The sequence below is a fragment of the Enhydra lutris genome, unplaced genomic scaffold (assembly GCF_002288905.1).
Source record: "Enhydra lutris kenyoni isolate GAN:26980312 unplaced genomic scaffold, ASM228890v2 scaffoldscaffold2, whole genome shotgun sequence".
NCBI lineage: Eukaryota > Metazoa > Chordata > Mammalia > Carnivora > Mustelidae > Enhydra > Enhydra lutris.
In genome coordinates, this window is record NW_019154086.1 from 65,191,487 (window position 1) to 65,210,442 (window position 18,956).

Genomic DNA, 18,956 nt, shown 5'->3' on the forward strand with positions numbered 1-18,956 from the left:
AGTAAAATAAAATCTTCCTAAAATGCTTGGGAAGGTACTATAAATTCTGGGGTTCTGTGGACCAATTCCTGCTTGTACATCTGGACTCCACCCTCTACTCATATCCAGCTGGGCTTGGAGCTTGTAGAAGCCAGGTGGTTTTCTTCTCTCTCTTTCTTTTTCTATAGTGATCAAACATTAATCAGCAGTGATTTAAAACCAAGAGAACTGTATGAATGTCAGGTGATTAAGTTCATCAAGCCATGGAAGCCTGAGGCATCCATCTGCCTACAGTCTATTTGGAGAATGTCTTCCAAGTATAATAGGTATTCTGAAAAGCTGGTCAGAGCTGGTCAGACTGTCAAATTCCTCCTCTTTTCTTTTCAATCCCATGCTGATCTCTATTAATTCATTTTTTAAATTTTATTTTTCACCCAAGGTGGAGTTCAAACTCACAATCCCAAGATCAAGAGTCGCACGCTCCACTGACTGAACCAGCCAGGTGTCCATTAACTTGTTGAGACTGGTCCAACATAACTCTACAGCTTTCTTAATATCAGTCGGCCACGTTATTGGACTTTTCAAACCTTTTTAACTACCTTTTTAGAGTAAGCAGCTTATATAGGCAGCATAAATCAATCCTTATATTTGGCTTCCTAGTCAAATACTCCCAACGCACAATTCAAGAATTGTCTCTTGCCACTTCCCAACACGCTAGTTTCTAGCGTCACTTAAGGGCTCAAGCAATAGAAGCATTGGCCCTCCCAGTGGGCTCGGCCAGAGGTCCCTTTTCCAGGTCTCCAGACAAAAGCTTTGCCCTTCTCTGTGCAACCAACCACCAGTCCCTGGACTGCAGTACGCAGAAGTTGAAATCTAGCTTTTCCCAGACAGGCAGCTGTCATTTTGCAGTGCTTCAGCGGTTACTTAATGGGGGTTTTGTAACCTGAATAAACTAATGTAAATTATTTGGCATAATTCCTGGCACAGAAAGAGAACTCAATGAATGTTAATCATAATTAATGCAATGCGCCGTCGTGTACAATTCGATTAGCAAGGCGTGGGAGACAGTTCAGATGTCATTACTATTTTCCACAAAAGTGAAACGATAAAATTTAATTGTGGAAATGGGCCAACATGGAAGGCAAAATGTGACTTTAAGTTTTACCTGTGGGTATTGTCTGTAGATCACTACACTATGGAGTTCACATTCCGTGCAGCAGGACGATGGCTCTAGGACACTTGGCCGTGGGAGAGAGAATGACTCAGAAAACAACCACCAGCCTAAGCGACCGTCAACCCTCCTCTCGCTCTGAGAACCCGCTCGGCTTCCAGAGGAAAGAGGCTGCGGTGATAGACGTCATCACTGAGCGCCGGGGTTAGCGAAGGGACTTGGGGGAGGAGATTGCCCTACTGCCTTATAAGGCTTCTTCCCATGATCCTCTCTTTCTCTTCACCATCTTTCCTTCTTCGTGGCTGCCGCAGCTATGAAGTGAGCAAGAGCTTGGAACCCCAATCCGCTTCCATCCTCGGGCATAGCTCCTCTCCCGTGTTCTGGACTTGGCTTCTCCTTGCCGTAGACACCCTTCCTAATGGGCTTTCGCTTTTTGTTACAGGGTCGAGCTGTGCAGTTTCAGTGGGTACAAGATTTACCCCGGACATGGCAGGCGCTACGCCAGGACCGACGGGAAGGTGAAAGTCCACGTCGCTCAAACGCAGCTTGTGCTCTTAAGAGGAGAGACCGGTCTAATTCGGTCTGAGCGTGTTCATTTACCGCGTCGTTCTCGGTCCCTGAAAGGCTTGTTTCCGGGACCGTGTGGGCAGTGGTTGTTAGCATCAGAAGCTTCTAAGTAAACCATTCTTGAGGTTTGATCTAGTGTGAGGTCGGAAATGAGGAGTTTGGGTAACTCAGATGTCCGGGAAATGGGCAACCGAAGTATGTGGCTATTTTAGAGGGACCACATCCTCTTAATGCCGGTAGGGACCGGAGCTAGATGCCTCCTGGAATTTGATACCCCGCCCTCTCCTGCGGTGGGAGCTTCGGTTTCCCGCTTTCTGTGTAAGACAGGACAAACCCCAGAGCCTTCGCGGTGCCACCCCAAGTTGTGTGACCCAGGCCTGTTGGTCTCTGTGGGACAAATGAGGGGACAGAACTAGAGTATTGAGAGTTCCCAGCTCAGCTTCCCGCACTGCTTAGTTGAGTAGGTGACTTTGAACTCCTTTCTACAGGTTTTCCAGTTTCTTAACGCAAAATGCGAGTCCGCATTCCTTTCCAAGAGGAATCCTCGACAGATAAACTGGACTGTCCTCTACAGAAGAAAGCACAAAAAGGGACAATCGGTAAGTACAGTGCAGTTCGATCTTGGGGGCTCTGAAGTTTAAGCATCAGTTGCTGCTCTGTGAAATTGTAGTAAATGAGACAGTCTGGGAAAGCGCCCTTAACTCTGTAAAGCATGAGTGATTAAAAAATCTCCTTATACATCACAGGCTCACAGGAATGTTGAATTGAAATTTGAAAGCATCCCCTTGCCAGAGTCCGATAAATGACATTATGCACACTTGAGTTATAAGGCACCGTTGAGGTAATTAAGGGGTTCCAGTGGGTAGAAATTAAATAGTATGGCAACTTGGTTTTGAATATGTTTGTAGGATTAGTCCTAATGGGTATCAGTGGAATCTTGTAGCATGTTAGTTTGTTCTTAAGACTGAATGTATTTTGAAGTGCTCTTTAGCTTGTTGGAGATTTTTGAGGAAAAAAAAACGCCATGGCAGTAGGGTTAGTATTCAGGAGGCTTGGGATATTTTAGTGAACACCTCCTGGGTGAAAGACAGCACAGATCTTGTGGGAGTTCAGAGGAAGAAAACATTTCTAACTTAAAAGTAGATTTGACACATCCATTAGGACAGTCCTTATCCAGTAAAGGGGGTGGGGTGTTACCAGTGTTGCTGAGGATGTGGGAAAAATAGAACCTTTGTGCATTGCTGAATGTGAGATGGTACAAGCACTGTGCAGATAATTTCAGTTTCTCAAAAAGTTAAATGGAACTATATCCAGCAACCCCACTTCTAGAAATATACCCAAGAAAACTGTTAAGCAGGAACTTAATACAGATCATTTCTATGCCAATGTTCATAGCGCTGTTAATCACAATAGCCAAAAGATGGAAATGGCCCATAAGTGGGTGAATGGATAACAAAATGTTACATACATATGATGGAGTATTATTGCTTAAAAAGCTGGTAACTAGCCAGTATGGATTAACCTTTAAGACATTATGCTAAATGAAATAAGCCAGATACAGAAGAACAAATAACATATGATTCCACCTTTATGGGGTACCCATAGTGGCAAATTCATAAAGACAAAGTAGAGTTACCAGAGGCTGGGCAGAGGAAGGGAGGAATGGTGGAGGGCTATTTAATGGATGTAGAGTTCGGAATGACGAAGTTACAGAAATGGATAGTGGTGGTAGTTACACACAACATTGTGAATGTACTTAATGCCGCTGAGTTACACACCTACAAATGCTTTAAGATGGTTAATGTTACGTATATTTTATTAGCAAAAGTTGGAATTTCACTGTCTTGATTCCTGGACATTCCATAATACTTGGTAGGTTTCTTAAAATAAGTCATTTTCCAATTGACTTTCTTCCAGTGACAGTACTTCAGGTAAAAATAAAATAGGTGAGTTGAGGTTTGATAGTTTTTTTTTTTTCCAGAAGTAAATTGTTTACCATAAACAGTCTTACTGAAAGCACTTTTGAAGTGGCTCACCTGGGTGGCTCAGTAGGTAAATCTTCTTGACTCCTGCTTCCCGCTCAGGTCATGGTCTCATGGTTGTGGAATTGAGCCCGACTGGGCTCCAAGTGCAGACTCTGCTTCAGATTCTTTATCCCTCCCCTTCTGCCCCTCTTCACTCGCACACACATGCTCCCCTCTCTTTTTCCTAAATAAATAAATCTTGAAGAAAAAAAAAGACTTTTGAAGTACCATCCAGTTCACGTCATCAAGAGTTTTACTTTTGTCTTTTTAAAGTAGTAAAAAATGGCCAGGATTTGTGAGAGATTATTTAACTAATTATAATTAGAAAGTTTATCTGCCTGTTGTAGTATTTTATATATTTCTTTTCAAATGATTGCATGAATTATTTTTGTTGAATATTGCTATGCTCTGAATGTATATCCTTTAAATTCATATGGTGAAATCTCACTCCCAGAGTGACGATACTAAGAGGTGAGACCTTTAGGATGCTCTGCCCTCAGGAATGGGAATAGTGTTCTTACCTTAAAAAAAAAAAAAAAAAAAAAAGTTGTTTATCAGGTGCTCAGTCTGGTATTTTGTTGTAGTAGCCCAAGCTCACTAAGACAGATAAATATAAATCTTAAGATTTTGTTTCCCCCATGTTCATGAAGAAAGGTTCATAAGTACACTCCATTTTTTTGTTTTGTAGGAAGAAATTCAAAAGAAAAGAACCCGCCGTGCAGTCAAATTCCAGAGGGCCATCACTGGTGCATCTCTTGCTGATATAATGGCCAAGAGGAATCAGAAACCTGAAGTTAGAAAGGCGCAACGAGAACAGGCCATCAGGTGAGGAAGCCTTCATTATAAGGATTTCAGCTGTTGGGATGGATTATAGGTTATGTTCAGATTTATAGACATAGGAATCTAATTTATGTTATTTTGTGTTTTGATACTTGCATCTATATAGAAATTGCCAGTCATAAATATTAAAGTTTAATAATGCAGAAGTTTATAATATAGTATATACTTAATGACTTGTTGAAATTTTTTATGCAATTAAAGCTACTGCACAATTGCTAATCTCTGTTAAGCTGACTTGGTGGTTAATGACATTTATTGACAAATTCTTTGGATTTATCCTACAAATAATTGCAGATGGGGAAGGAATATGATAATTCTTTCCCAAAACACTCTAGCCTATTGTTAATAAACTGTACTCTTAAGGAGTAAAACACATTACCTTAAGTTATTTTTAACTCCACAGGGCTGCCAAGGAAGCAAAAAAGGCTAAGCAAGCATCTAAAAAGACAGCAATGGCTGCTGCTAAGGTAATTCTGAGATTGTCTTGGATTTCTTATCTAAAGTAACAGGAGGGGCCCTGGCTAGCTCACATGTAGCATGTGACCCTTGACCTTGGGATTGTGAACTCAAGCCCTATGTTGGGTATAGAGATTACTTTAAAAAATATGGGGCGCCTGGGTGGCTCAGTGGGTTAAGCTGCTGCCTTCGGCTCAGGTCATGATCTCAGGGTCCTGGGATCGAGTCCCGCTTCGGGTTCTCTGCTCAGCAGGGAGCCTGCTTCTCTCTCTCTCTCTCTCTCTCTCTCTCTCTCTCTCTGCCTGCCTCTCCATCTACTTGTGATCTCTCTCTCTCTCTCTCTGTCAAATAAATAAATAAATAAAATCTTTTAAAAATAAATAAATAAAAATAAATAAAAAAAATAATAAGTAACAGGAAAATTGATTTTTAATTCAAATTGTGATTAATAAAAGCTTCAAGTTTTTAAGGAATTCAGCACAAGGCTTCAATGAAAACGATGTTTATAACCGGTTTCTTTTTTCTTTTTTTAATATATTTATTTATTTGACAGAGATCACAAGTAGGCAGAGAGGCAGGCAGAGAGAGAGGGGAGGAAGCAGGCTCCCCGTGGAACAGAGAGCCAGATGTGGGGCTCGATCCCAGGACCATCATGACCTGAGCCAAAGGCAGAGGCTTTAACCCACTGAGCCACCCAGGCGCCCCCATAACTGGTTTCTGGGTGGGAGATTTCAGAGGTCCTTTTCCAGACAAAAATTGGGGAAGGGGAAAATAAAGGTGGCTTTTGTTTTTAAAGTTTTCAGTAACAGTACAGGGTTGGCCCAGCTTTTCTCAGTGTTATCAATTTAAATAACCATAGTAAAATTTTCACAGCCATTGGTCTCAGGTGACTAAGAATGTCCTTTTTCTGTTCTGAGGACACAGTTCAGGGTCCCACACACATATCTCCTCACTTAATCCCTCCAGTCTGTGATATCTTTTTTTTTTTCTTCATTTACATACATAGAAGTGGACTTTTAACTTCTCAGGAGGAGGGTGACTTTTTTTTTTATTCAGTGTTTTGGAATTCAGTGTTTATGCATCACACCCAATGCTCCATGCAATATGTGCCCTCCATAATACCCAACCACCAGGCTCACCCAACCCCCCCACCACCCTCCCCTCCAAAACCCTCAGTTTGTTTCTCAGAGTCCACAGTGGCTCATGGTTCATCTCCTCCTCCAGTTTCCCCCACCTCAGTTCTCTCTGTCTCCCCATGTCCTCTGTGTTATTTCTTATGCTCCACAAGTAAGCGAAACCATATAATTGAGACTCATTGCTTGAAGGAGGAGGGTGACTCTTAAGAATATTGGGAATGTAATTAAATATATAATAAGGGAAATCTAGAATACATAGAGAATCTGGACATGAGAAAGGTGATTTTAAAAAGTTGCATGGAGGGCGCCTGGGTGGCTCAGTGGGTGAGGCTATGCCTTAGGCTCAGGTCATGATCCCAGGGTCCTGGAATTGAGCACCCCATCGGGCTTTCTGCTCAGCAGGGAGCCTGCTTCCCCCAGCCCCTGCCTGCTTGTGATCTCTCTCCCTTCCTGTCAAATAAATAAGTAAAATATTAAAAAAAAAAAAGTTGCATGGAATAATGCCACATAACATGTTATCTTTTTACAGGCTCCCACGAAGGCAGCACCTAAGCAAAAGATTGTGAAGCCTGTGAAGGTTTCTGCACCCCGAGTTGGTGGAAAACGCTGAGTTGGTGGATCAGATTTTTAAATAAACATCTGACTATAACTATATTGTGATTTTTTTTTTACTCTGAAAAGGGACTGTATTGGGCCTACATTTAATAGCCGAACTAATCTTTTTAATTATTTTCTTATTGAGTACCCTTTTCCATGGTAGACACATCTTTGTATTGGGCTTGCCTTTTGCTCACTGGTATTTCATCTCTTACCATTAGTTGATAGCTGAGTTAGAAGTGGTTAAAAATTCAACTGTACTATTAATCTCTTGCTTCCAGAAAATAAGTTAAAAGAAGAGTACAATTTCATTAGCATATGAGTAGAATAACAACTTTCCAAGATAGTTTGTTGAGCTGGGAATTAGAATCATAGTTAAAATTGCAAAAAGAAAAATGGTAACCTGATGTTTAAGAAATACTTGTGTGTAAATTGTGATAAGGAAGAGTAATAATTTGAGTTAAGAATAGGCCTGCAGGGGTGCCCGGGTGGCTCAATGGGTTAAAGCCTCTGCCTTCACCCAGTCATGATCCTGGGATTGAGCCCCGCATCAGGCTCTCTGCATCTCTGCTCAACAGGGAGCCTGCTTCCCTTCCTCTCTCTCTGCCTTTCTGCCTACTTGTGATCTCTGTAAAATAAATAAAATCTTGGAAAAAAAAAAAAAAATAGGCCTGCACTGGGATGCCTGGGTGGCTCAGTTGGTTCAGTGTCTGCCTTCAGTTCGTTGTGATCCCAGGGTTCTGGGATGGAGTCCCACATAGGTCTCCTTGCTCAGCAGGGAGTCTACTTTTCCCTCTGCTTGTGCTCTGACAAATCTTTAAAAAGAAAAAGTAGTCTTGCTCTGGGGTGCCTGCAGTTCAAGGGATTGAGTCCTGCGTTGGGCTCCCTACTTAGCAGGGAGCCTGCTTCTGCCTCTCCCTGTTTGCTGTTTGCATGCACTCTGTGTCTCTCAAATAAATAGAAAGTCTTTAAAAAAAAGACAAAGCTTCCACTTCGTGTAAGAGATTATCTTGTGTTCCATGCTGCCAAGTTAAGACTGTAAACTGAATAAGCCTCATCCTCATTTGAGAAACATGGTTTTATACATAGAATACTTAGGTAAAGGTAAAAATCACATCCCACCCTCTCCACACACACCTACATTCTATCCAAGGTGATGGAACTAATGATTGTTCTGTGGAGGTGATGTTAAATTCAAGCATTGTACTAGGTGTTGGGAATAAATAGTCCTTTGGGGGGACTTGAATACTAAAAATATGTGTAAAATCAATCCTAAAAAAATATGCAAGATACACTGGCTCTGGTTTAGAAACGTAAGCTTTTGCTTGGGGAGAAGATCATTTTTATTGTGGTAGTGTTTATGAAATTACAGGGAAAAATAAATCATTATTTAGCTATTAACAAGGAAAGCTTAACCAATCAAAATACCCAACTTGAATTTAGAGTTATAGAGTTCTAAAGTTTGGACACAAAGTTCTTTTAAAGAACTGCTTTACATCTTAATAAAATGAAACTGCCAATTCTAATTACCTTTGATTACTGGGTAGCCTGCTGCCCAGCAGGAGCTAGAAATAAACACTGAATAACTGTGGGGAGGATGGCAAGTTTAGCTTTTAGACCAATTAGACCACCTGTAAAATCTTTTTCTTCGTATTGGCTCAAAGGTACAGAGGCGAATCCAAGTATGGTGAGCTTCACAATGCTTTTACAGGTTTGGTTTTGTTTGGCAAAAACTGAATTGGGTGTAAGGAGATTTAAGTTTTTTGTATTCACTTACACGATTTGTTAAATTTTTATTTAAAATATGTTTTAAATTTAAAGGTGGTCGATTTCACAGCTGAAGAGTGATGGTGCTGACCCAGCACACAGTTCTTGAAGCACTGATTTGAGTATCTGCTTTGGATGCCCCACCCCGAGGAGGGTAGGGGCGCATCTCCACCTTCTAATTCTTCCTTCTAGAGCTGTCTCTATGGATTGAGTGACCCTAAATAAATTCCATATCTGGTCGTTCTGTCTGTGACTCGGAGCTTACTTATCTACAGCCAGAGTCATTCAAGGATGCTCCTCAAGTATCTAAGCCATCTGCTAATTCCTGCAACCCCCACCCACAAGTACTACAGAGACTGGATGCAATCCTGTATTTTGAGCCCAGTGCATTCACCTGTTGTCTGCCCCTAACCTCTCTCCACAAAAGAGCCTCACCCAAGGACTGCAGACTCTAGCCTGAGGAGGAGGGGTTGGCCAGGAGTTCTCAGGCGCCAATAAAGCACTGTCAGTACCTGACACCTTGTCAAGCAGGATGTCATAGACCTGTGGTCTTGTCTGAGCTGCAGATTAAACACATGGAGGGGTGACAGCAGCCATCACTCTGGGCTACCCGCTAAAAGTGTGAAACAGGACTCAATGCACACTGGAAAATGGGAGTTCAAGTCGCCTCAGCCTTTTGTGCATTCAGTAAGTACTGGGTGTAAAACTGAGAATTTCCCCCTAAATTTATGTAAAAATATGTGCGAATTAGGCTGCAAGAGTGCTAGCTATGCCTCCCCACTCGTTGCCAACATCATTACCTTCATATATAGAAAACTGCCCCTATGTACGATTATTCCAGAAAAATCCCGACTATTCCATGCGTGATTTGGAGCCAACAGTTTAAGTTTAGAAATTACGGTAAGTCCTATCATTAAGGGACTTGGATTTTAAACGTTAACTGATAGTTCCTTTACATGTGAATGGGCTGTCTTTGGTCTTGGCGTCCATAGGCTTACATTTTACTAAAAACCTCAAAATCTGATGCTTTCCTGTTGTCGGGGGATCTCAGAAGGTAGGCGGGGCAAAAACAGACTCTTCTACATCTCGGCGTACCTCGGACAAGATAACAACAGCCCACCAACTCCTACACGTGCTCAGAGCATGGGAAAGGGGAAAAATAAAAGGGGAAACTGCCAGGACTTAAGATGTCTGCTCGAAGCGACTTTGGTCTCCCAGGAAGGGCCTACCCGCTTCCAAAATGTCCGCCCGCAGTCCTCACGTCACTCGGTCGGCTTCTTCAAGCTAGAAAGCCAGTGCGCTCCAATCAGGACTCAGTTCCCTCACCCACTGCCCTTGATCACGTCACTTCCGGTGGTGCAGCAGCCATTTTGTCAGTCGCCAGCGGATCCCGCGCGCTGGAGAAGTGCAGTTCCCCCTGGTTACCAATTCGTCCGTTCTCCCTTCGCGCTGCGGGCGCCGTCGAAGAGCACTCACCACTGAAACAGCCGTTCCTCCCTACAGTGCCACCGCTGCTGTTGCATCCGCTCGGAGCTAGTGCGCTGTCTTTCTCCCCCACCACTGACAGGCGCCCTGAGGGAGCCGCCGTCAGCGATGTCAAGCGAGGAAAGCTACCGGGCCATTCTTCGCTACCTGACAAACGAGCGTGAGCCGTATGCGCCGGGCACCGAGGGCAATGTCAAGCGTAAAATCCGCAAGGCAGCTGCCTGCTATGTGGTGCGCGGTGGGACTTTGTACTACCAGCGGCGGCAGCGGCACCGCAAGACCTTCGCGGAGCTGGAGGTGGTACTGCAGCCGGAGAGGCGCCGGGGGCTCATCGAGGCGGCGCACCTGGGCCCCGGCGGCACTCACCACACCCGGCATCAGACCTGGCACGACTTGTCCAAGACTTACTGGTGGCGAGGTAGGACCTCGCCCGTGGCGAGGGGGCGGGCGGCGGCTTGTTGCCCAGGCAAGGCCCGCTGGCAGAGGCGGGCCTGTTCGTGCACGAGCGAGTTTGGGGGTCCCAGACGCCCCTCGCCGGGCCAACCTGCGCTCGCCGGCGGAGCGGCTGCCAGGCGGAGCCGAGAGGGTGGGGGACGCGAAAGGAGCCGCACTTCCCACAGGAAGGAGGCCTGGGAAGCTGGGGGCGGGCCCTGGCCCGGGGTGGGGCGAAGGGGGCTTCCCCGGGGGCCGGGCCAGCCGCCGGAGGGGCCGGGCGGTGCGGGCGGTGCGGGCGGTGGCGGGCCCGCCTCCTTGCTGCGCAGGAGGCGGTGGCTCCCGCCCTCCCGGGACGCTTCTGGACTGCGGGGTCGATGGCGGTGCGGGGCGGCGTGTCGCGCCTGCTAAAACCCTGTTGTGCTGATGGTCTGGGGGAGGGACGGTCCGCCCCAAGACAGGGCTGTTTGCTCCAGCCGTTTCCGCTGGGTTTTGGCCTGCGGTTTTGAGGTTCTCTGGACCTGCCTCCGCGTATTCCTCAAATTGTGCTACTGCGGCGTAAATAAGCAGTAAGGCAGTTGTGCACAGAGGTGATCTGAAGGGACTGTATGGGAACAGCCATCTCCAAATTCGATTATGAGGCAAGGATTCTATGTAAAAAATAACAGATACCTTCATTCTGAATGTTTTCATGTCCTTCCCTCTGATACTGTGAAAAGCTTTTTGGAAACTCTGAAGCACTATGTATACCCAGAAAAGATACGGTTACTGTGTTTGTAATAGGAAATAACTGCTCTCAAGTTATCTTGACTCCTTGGGAACCAGGCAAGGGAAGGAGGGCAAGGGTCTTTACCTCTCTCACTGTCCACAAAGTTGATTTACATTCATTTACGTGGACACTGTTCAGTTGGAATCAGTGAAAGTTTTGCAGGCCCTGATAAGCCGTTATGTCTGGAAGGATTCAGTCTCTCTCTCACCTTATGGCTCTGGAGAAGTTAGGAGTCTTGGTTACTTATCTGTGAGTAAAGAAACTAGACTACTCAATACTTTCTGAAGTTGTTTTCGGTTAATGAACTTTGTCATCAAGCCTATTGACAAACTAATGGGTGGTCCTTCGTTTGTTCCTTAGAGTTCTTGCGTGTTTTCAAAAACGGTCCTGCTCTTAAGTGTTTTCCCGTCATTTATTTTCTATTTTAAACCAATATTTGAATGAGATTCCTCCAAAGGGAAAAAATTTTGAGGGGTGAATGCGGAGTAATTGCATTTTGTTAGGGCTGGTTTGGTCACACCTGGTTTTCTTGAGCAAATGTTTCAGGTTTGATACTTTATGACATCTTGGGGTGCCTGACTAGTTCAGTCCAAGAAGCATCTGATTCTTGATCTCTGGGTGGTAAGATCGAGCCCCACCCTGGATTGTAGAAATCACTTGAAAAAAAAATTTTTTTAAATACTTTATGACACATTAAAAATGACAATTACAGCTAAAAGTAAGCTTGATCAGATTTTTACATCAGGTGTAGCTCTGAGCTCTTAGTTTTTTTTTTCCACTCGTTTAATCTTAATAAAACCTTGTAAGGTGGAAACATTTATAGCTCTATTTTACAGGTGAGAAAACTAAAAGCACCAGGAGGTTATATGTCAGAGGTCCCGCAGTTACCTTTGTAATTTCACACTCTTAACCACTGTTAATATGGTGCTGTAAGGGTTTAGTGTTAATAATTTTCCTTCCCAGGGCCCCTGGGTGGCTCAGTCGATGAAGCGTCCGTCTGCCTTTCGCTCAGGTCATGATCTTGGGGTCCTAGGATGGAGTCCAGCATCTGGCTCCCTGCTTCTCCCTCTTCCTCTGCAGCTCCCCGTGCTTGTTCTCTATCACCCACTCTCTCTTTCTTAAATAAATAAAATCTTTAAAAAAAAAAACAAAACCCTTCCCTGAATTTATTATCTTTGAATGATAGTGAATGAAATTTGATGGGGCGGCAGGGGTTGTTTGGTTTTTGGTGTGCAGTGTCTTAGACAAAAAATCTGAGACCATGTTTACGTTTAATTGAAAAATGAAAGAGATACATTTGTTATTCATATACATTTGTAAAATTAAAAGTCCTTAAGCAACTAGATAGCTATTCTTGAAGTACAGTACTTATGGTACTAAACCCCTGGCAAGGGAGGCCCTGAGATCTTTCAGAAGATCCACAAAGTCAATTATTTTAATGATAATTCTAAGGCATTATTTGCCTTTTTTACTCATCGTCTCCCAGGTATACAGTGGAGTTTTCCAGAAGCTCCGTGACATATGATATATGGTATTAAATTGAATGCAGAAGCATATATGATGATCTGTCTTCTGTTGAGCCACACATTAAGAAGATTTTCAAAAATGTAAAGTAGTACCCCTTTTCTTACTAATTTTGTTTTGTTTGGGAAAATAGTGATTTTTCATAAAATGCTATTTTAACATTAATGAGTTTTTGTTATTTGATGATCTCATTACTTATTATTTTTGTATTTCTTCCTTTAAAATAAGAATTTGGAGGACCTACCTGGTTCAGTCCATAGAGCATGTGACTCTTGATCTCAGGATCATGAGTTCAGACCACACATTGGATATAATTTACTTTTAAAAAAGAAAAAATAAGAATTCATAATAAGCATCAGAGAAGTTTGCTTCCCATTATTAGATTTTCATTTTAAAAAGTTTTTTTTTAATAGCTCTTCATTTTGATATTTAATACATGAACACTTGGGTTGTTTACTTGTTTCTACTCAAAATATACATATTCCAGAGCCATAGTTGTATCTGTTTATATGAAAGCTTTAGATTTGATCAGTGTAGGTGCCAAAAAAAGAACTATTCCAGAGTCATTCCACCAGAAGTTGTATCAAGGACAGTTTACTGAGATTCATTATATATTTTGCTTTTTTGGAATGCTGCCATCATAAGTTATATTCTAGTGCTCAGGCAGGTTTGTAGCAATTTCCCTCCTTTAAGCATAGTTGAAAAACTTGAGAGAAAGAGAAGGAGAGTGCCTGACATTTACATATAGCACATTTTGGGATGTAAAATGTTAATAAATATTCTTGCCCCCCCCACCCCGCCGCACACACATCCTCTTATTTTATCCTGTATTGAATTATGTGGTGCAGTTTCAAAATAAATGATTCTCTCCCTTGCCTCAGTCAGATGCTGATGGGTGGGGAATTTACAGTGAAATGCTTCCAAAAGCATTATTTTTGTTTAAACTATGGGATAAATGGATTCCACTGTTATTTGGTCTAGAAGAGGAGGATGTAATCTCTAGAAAACCCACCAAAAACTGGGTCTTTGTAAATATTAGGTATAACTAGCCATTGTAACCTCTTTGAAGAAAACAAAGAAGGAAGAACTAAAATGTATGGAGCTAGAAGTGGGAGCCCCCGAACTGGGGGTGGTCATTGTATCCAAAACTGACAGGGAAGGAGGTTCTTGAACAGCTGAGAGGAGCAGATTGTTCAGTTTGGCAAATAGATCTCTAAAGCATTGGTTCTCAACCCAGGGACGATTTTGCCTCTCAGGGGACATCTGGCTGTGTCTGGAGACAATTTTGGTTGTCATAACTGGGGGTGAAGGTGGTGGTGGTTGAGGTGTTGCTGTTGACATGTAGTTGAGGAGAGGTCAGGAATGCTCCTAAACTTTCTAGAGTAAGAATGGACAACAAAGACCTTTGCACCCCTCCCCACTCCCAACAAGAATGATCTTGGCCCAAAATGTCGACACCACTGAGGTTGAGAAACCTGCTCTAAAGAAACTGTTTCTCAAGTTGTTTTATTAGACAACTACCCACTAAGGTCTTTCATCTTTGTTTTTTTGGTGTGCGTTTTTTTTTATTCTGTGCTCAGTGAAGAATCTTTTAATGGTAACTTGGTGTTTTATGTGGGTTTTTGGTTTTTGTTTTGTTTTTTAGTACCATAGAGGTTGATCAGTGATTATTACTGTATTTAACAAATACTTATGTAGTAACTATGTGTCATATATTGTTCAAAGAGTTTTATAAATATTAACAATCACAGCAGCACCTTATTGTTATCCCATTTTACAGCTGATGACACAAAGGCATAGAGAGGTTTAGCAACTTGGCCATGGTCACAGAGCTAGTTAGTGGATTCAGATTTTATTGCATAAGTAGTTTCAATGCTTTGCAGTAATGTAGTAAATTAACTACATTTATACATTGATGCCTTTTAGTGGTTAACTGGAGTCAGTCTTGCAGCTTAATCAATTCTGGATTAACTAAAGAGGTCAGGTTTCTGAATCTATAAAGCTAAATTTAAGATGATCCCATCAAAACATTAACACTCAGATGAAAGGATTTGAAACATACCCAGTCCCTTTCGAGACAATTGTTAAACTATCATACATTAATAATTTTTTCCTGCAGTTTTTATTATTTTCATCCTTTTCAAATGCTTCATTTGTATTTTCTCCGATATCATTTGAACTCAACCAGTTTATAGTGTAATCAGACTTATGCTGTATGCAGAATATATTGAACTGTGTAGAATCATAAAATGTTTGGAAATACAGCCAAAATTAATTAGGGGAAAAATGCCTTCTTCTTTGTTTATTGTGAACATGGAAATTTCCACGTTTTTTGTTTTTTACTTCGAAATACATATTCTCAGGAAGCTTAGGTGGCTCAGTCAGTTAAGTTTCCAACTCTTGATTTTGGCTCATGTCACAAGCTCAGGGTTTTGGGATCGAGCCCTACATCAGGCTTCTTGCTCAATTGCTGAGTCTGCTTGTCCCTTTTCCTCCCCCTCAGCCCCATGGCCTGTATATGGGTGCATGTGGTCTCTCTTTCTCTCTCTCACAAATAAATAAAATCTTAAAAAATAGATATATTCTCTTACATGTCTTCTATTCTTTTTTAAAAATATTTTATTTATTTATTTGACAGAGAGAGAGATCATAAGTAGGCAGAGCAGACGGCAGAGAGAGAGGGGGAAGCAGGCTCCTTGCTGAGCAGAGAGCCCCATGCGGGGCTCAATCCTAGGACCCTGGGGTCATGACCTGAGACGAAGGCAGAGGCTTTAACCCACTGAGCCACCCAGGCGCCCCTCCATTTACTCTCAATTGTATGTAAAATATATCTAAATATCTATATATCTACATATTTAAAATATGTAAAATATATATATAAAAAATATAAAAATCCCTCCAGCCTTTTCATCACTTTTTTTAATCTGCTCCTACATACCTCATACTGGTATAGACTTTTTATTGACTTAAGCATTTTCAGACGTTAGAATATATGTTGTCCTCTAAATGTGCACATGCAAATTCACTTTTTATGGAAGTTTTATTTAACCCTAACCCATTATTTCCTAAGTTATGTTTTGGGGTGGGGGGAAGGGGGTCTTTATTATTTTTTTAAGGGGGTCTTTAAATGAATAAATTTGGCAAATTCTTATTAAACATATTTCTTCACTATAGAACTCTCAGAGGTTTGAATATGATAATACCTATTATACTCATGTGAAATGAGAGTATAATTTTCTGAATTTATTAGTCCAGTGTATATTTTTAAGTAAGTATGGGACATTTTTTTTTAAGATTTTATTTATTTATTTGACAGAGAGATTAAGCTGTCATAAGCAGGGAGAGTGAGGGGGAGAAGCAGACTCCCTGCCAAGTAGGGAGCCTGATATGGGGCTCAATTCCAGGACACTGAGATCATGACCTGACCCAAAGGCAGCCACCTAACCAACTGAGCCATCCAGGTGCCCTGGGACATAATACAGTTTGAGAAATATTGCTTGAATATTATCTGAAGGTTGAAAGTACAAAGAACCATGTTATAATTTGACATCTTGAAATTCTTTTCAGGAATTCACTGTCTATATCATTTTAGCTTATTAATGAGCCTTTCATTTACGTTTTACTTGGGGATTGTGGGGAAGAGAATTTTCTGTCATAGTGATGGACAAATGTCTTCCTGTGTAAGTTAGCATAATACACTGAAAATCATAGGGATTTTGGAGGCCCAGTTGTGCAATTTAGTTTAGCAATTGACTTTGGACAAGTTTCTTAACCTCCTAGAGCTTCATTTTCTCATTTGTAGGATGGAAATTAATTGGTCTTATTTTACAAGTGGTGTTCCTCCCTGCTCCTTACCCCTAACCCAACATGCTGAGCTAGAAGTTGAAATTCAGAATAGGGTTTTGTGAGTGGTTTGTGTACAATCTAACTTTTGTTAGATTGTTTATGCTGTTTTTTCATACAGCCCTAAAATCTCATAGCTTTCAAAAATGAGATTGATTTTATACTTTCATCGCAAGTTGTGATTGTAGTTCAGGTTGCAGTTGACTCCACCTGTCTTTTTCAGGCTTTGTCATTTCGGGCTCTAAAGGATGGCATTTATCTGGAACATGCCGTCATTTGAGAGAGGGGACAAATATCAGAGCCCTGGAGGGAAACCGTGCCTTTTAAAGCTTCTGGGATGTGGCACACATTATATTTATTCATATTCCATTGACCAAAGCAAATTGCATGGTCAGGCCTGATAGTAGGTTGGAGAGGTAACCACATTATATTACTGTTCATGAAGGTTATATTGGCATTTTCATGTAGTTCCTTTAGCATGAATGAGTTGTACATGGAAAGGGGCACTGTTACGTAATCATCTTATATGGTGGGGAAGTGAATAACTAGGAATAAACAAAAATAAGCATGGATACAAACCATCATTTATAACCTTCCATCTATGAAAAAAATGTACTTTATGTCCTAAAAAAATCACTTTTACATACTTTATGGGACATGTGTGTGTCTGGACGTATGCACTCAAACATATATCAGTACACGTAGATTAACCAACAATAAATAATTTTCAATTTTCAAATGACAACAGCATTAAATTTGACTTTTTATTTTTATATTTATTATAGGTATATTAAAGCAAGTGAAAGATTACATTAAACAGTGTAGCAAATGCCAGGAGAAACTAGATCGCTCCCGTCCAATATCAGATACTTCAGAAATGCTGGAAGAATTGGGACTAGATCTTGAATCTGGAGAAGAAAGTAATGAATCAGAAGATGATCTGAGCAATTTTACTTCACCTCCAACTACAGCCTCTAAGCCTGCAAAAAAGAAGCCAGTATCGAAACATGAACTTGTATTTGTAAGTGGAAATTTCCATCTACCTTTAACATCTGTAACTAATATATTAGTATTTATAGTCTTGGTAAATTTTTTTCTTAAAGTACTGAAATGGCTTGACTTTTGGCACTGAGGTTGGAAATTTAAGTAATGCACTTAATGTTTCAGGTAATGCACTCTCTTGTTACGTACACTAAAAGTATGCTAATACTGCTTTTTCATTAATCATAAATATTCCTGTTGTTTCTTCTCTTCAGAAGTTCCTTGGTTTGTTGTTAATCATTCTTCCTGTCTTTTTAAATGGTATATTGGTACAGGTAGACAGAATACATTTCTGGAAGCAGTCTCTAGGTCATGAAACAAGGTAAAATTAAACTGGCTAGGCCTTTATTTTTTACCTGCAATTACTTTATACATCATGAAGTTTCTGACTGGTAAGAAGAGGCAGCAAGAAGTGAGATGCAGGTTTCCACTGGGTCAAGTAGAATGAACACAGCAGAAAATAGTGAGAATGACCTATTTAAATATATAGATAATAAATATTTTTTAAAATATATAGATACTTGAATATATAGAGAATAAATATTTAATTTTTATTTAAATATATAGATAATAAAGAACATCTCACTGTTTTCTTCATATTAATTAATGGTGTCTTTAAAAGTGAGTAACGTGTCATGTTTTAAATTCTTTTAAAGGTAGAAATACAAATGATATATAATACAACTCTTGGTCTTAAACTTATTTTGATAGGTTGACACGAAAGGAGTGGTGAAACGTTCTTCTCCAAAACATTGTCAAGCTGTCTTAAAACAGCTCAACGAACAGAGACTCTCCAACCAGTTCTGTGATGTTACTTTGTTAATTGAGGGAGAAGAGTACAAAGCTCATAAGTCTGTTTTGTCAGCTAATAGTGAATATTTTCGAGATCTTTTTATTGAGAAAGGAGCTGTTTCCAGTCATGAGGCAGTGGTGGATCTTTCTGGTAAGAATTTTCTAATACTCTTGCTTTTGTTTATAAGTACCTACTGGAAGAAGGTGTGTGTATGTGTGTGTAAGTACCTACTGGAAGAAGGGGGTGTGTGTGTCTTAGAAACTCGGGATTTATGCTGCAGTGGGAGAAGCCCACCTATAGTAGTACACTAAGCTGAATTGAAAAAGTCTTTCCTTTTAGCAAAGTTTCCAAGGTAGGATTATAGAAAAGGCTGTCATTTTCTGTCACTACCTCTTTGGTGAGACAAATGTAGCAGTAGAAAAATTTCTGAGATTAACATAGCTAAGAACAGTTTGAGAGAAATCCATAACTGCATCAGTGTTACATTACACTAAGTGTATATGTTATTTAAAAATTGACTGTTAAAAAGTCA

The 18,956-nt window shown here is 41.1% G+C and overlaps 4 protein-coding genes across 6 annotated transcripts in view; 3 read left to right on the forward strand and 1 right to left on the reverse strand.

Annotated features, from left to right (window-relative positions):
* Window positions 1–1,165, reverse strand: part of LOC111147388 (centrosomal protein 97) — a 45,413-nt gene extending 44,248 nt beyond the window's left edge. The window contains exon 1 of the mRNA XM_022503395.1: window positions 1,145–1,165. The gene's annotated coding sequence lies outside the window, so the exon portion shown is untranslated. The remainder of the gene's footprint in view (window positions 1–1,144) is intronic.
* Window positions 1,166–1,349: 184 nt separating this feature from the next.
* On the forward strand, window positions 1,350–6,825 carry LOC111146942 (ribosomal protein L24). 3 transcript variants are annotated; one of them, XM_022502705.1, is made up of 6 exons: window positions 1,350–1,468; window positions 1,593–1,668; window positions 2,206–2,316; window positions 4,430–4,566; window positions 5,028–5,048; window positions 6,703–6,804. In XM_022502705.1, the coding sequence occupies exons 1-6, from the start codon at window positions 1,464–1,466 to the stop codon at window positions 6,737–6,739; spliced, it is 387 nt and encodes a 128-aa protein (XP_022358413.1). In that variant the 5' UTR covers window positions 1,350–1,463; the 3' UTR covers window positions 6,740–6,804. The 3 variants fall into 3 exon arrangements, with proteins under 3 accessions (XP_022358413.1, XP_022358400.1, XP_022358405.1); XM_022502692.1 differs by having other exon boundaries at window positions 1,355–1,468; window positions 4,985–5,048; window positions 6,703–6,825; XM_022502697.1 differs by having other exon boundaries at window positions 1,358–1,468; window positions 2,206–2,320; window positions 4,434–4,566; window positions 4,985–5,048; window positions 6,703–6,825.
* Window positions 6,826–9,529: 2,704 nt separating this feature from the next.
* LOC111149843 (zinc finger and BTB domain containing 11) overlaps window positions 9,530–18,956 on the forward strand; it is a 30,824-nt gene continuing 21,397 nt past the window's right edge. The window contains exons 1-3 of the mRNA XM_022507147.1: window positions 9,530–10,440; window positions 17,376–17,611; window positions 18,343–18,574. Coding sequence (XP_022362855.1) covers window positions 10,131–10,440; window positions 17,376–17,611; window positions 18,343–18,574 — 778 coding nt within the window. The 5' untranslated portion in view covers window positions 9,530–10,130. The remainder of the gene's footprint in view (window positions 10,441–17,375; window positions 17,612–18,342; window positions 18,575–18,956) is intronic.
* On the forward strand, window positions 9,561–10,032 carry LOC111149850. The gene has a single exon (XM_022507159.1). It carries the CDS (start codon window positions 9,561–9,563, stop codon window positions 10,017–10,019), a length of 459 nt encoding a protein of 152 aa, XP_022362867.1. The 3' UTR covers window positions 10,020–10,032.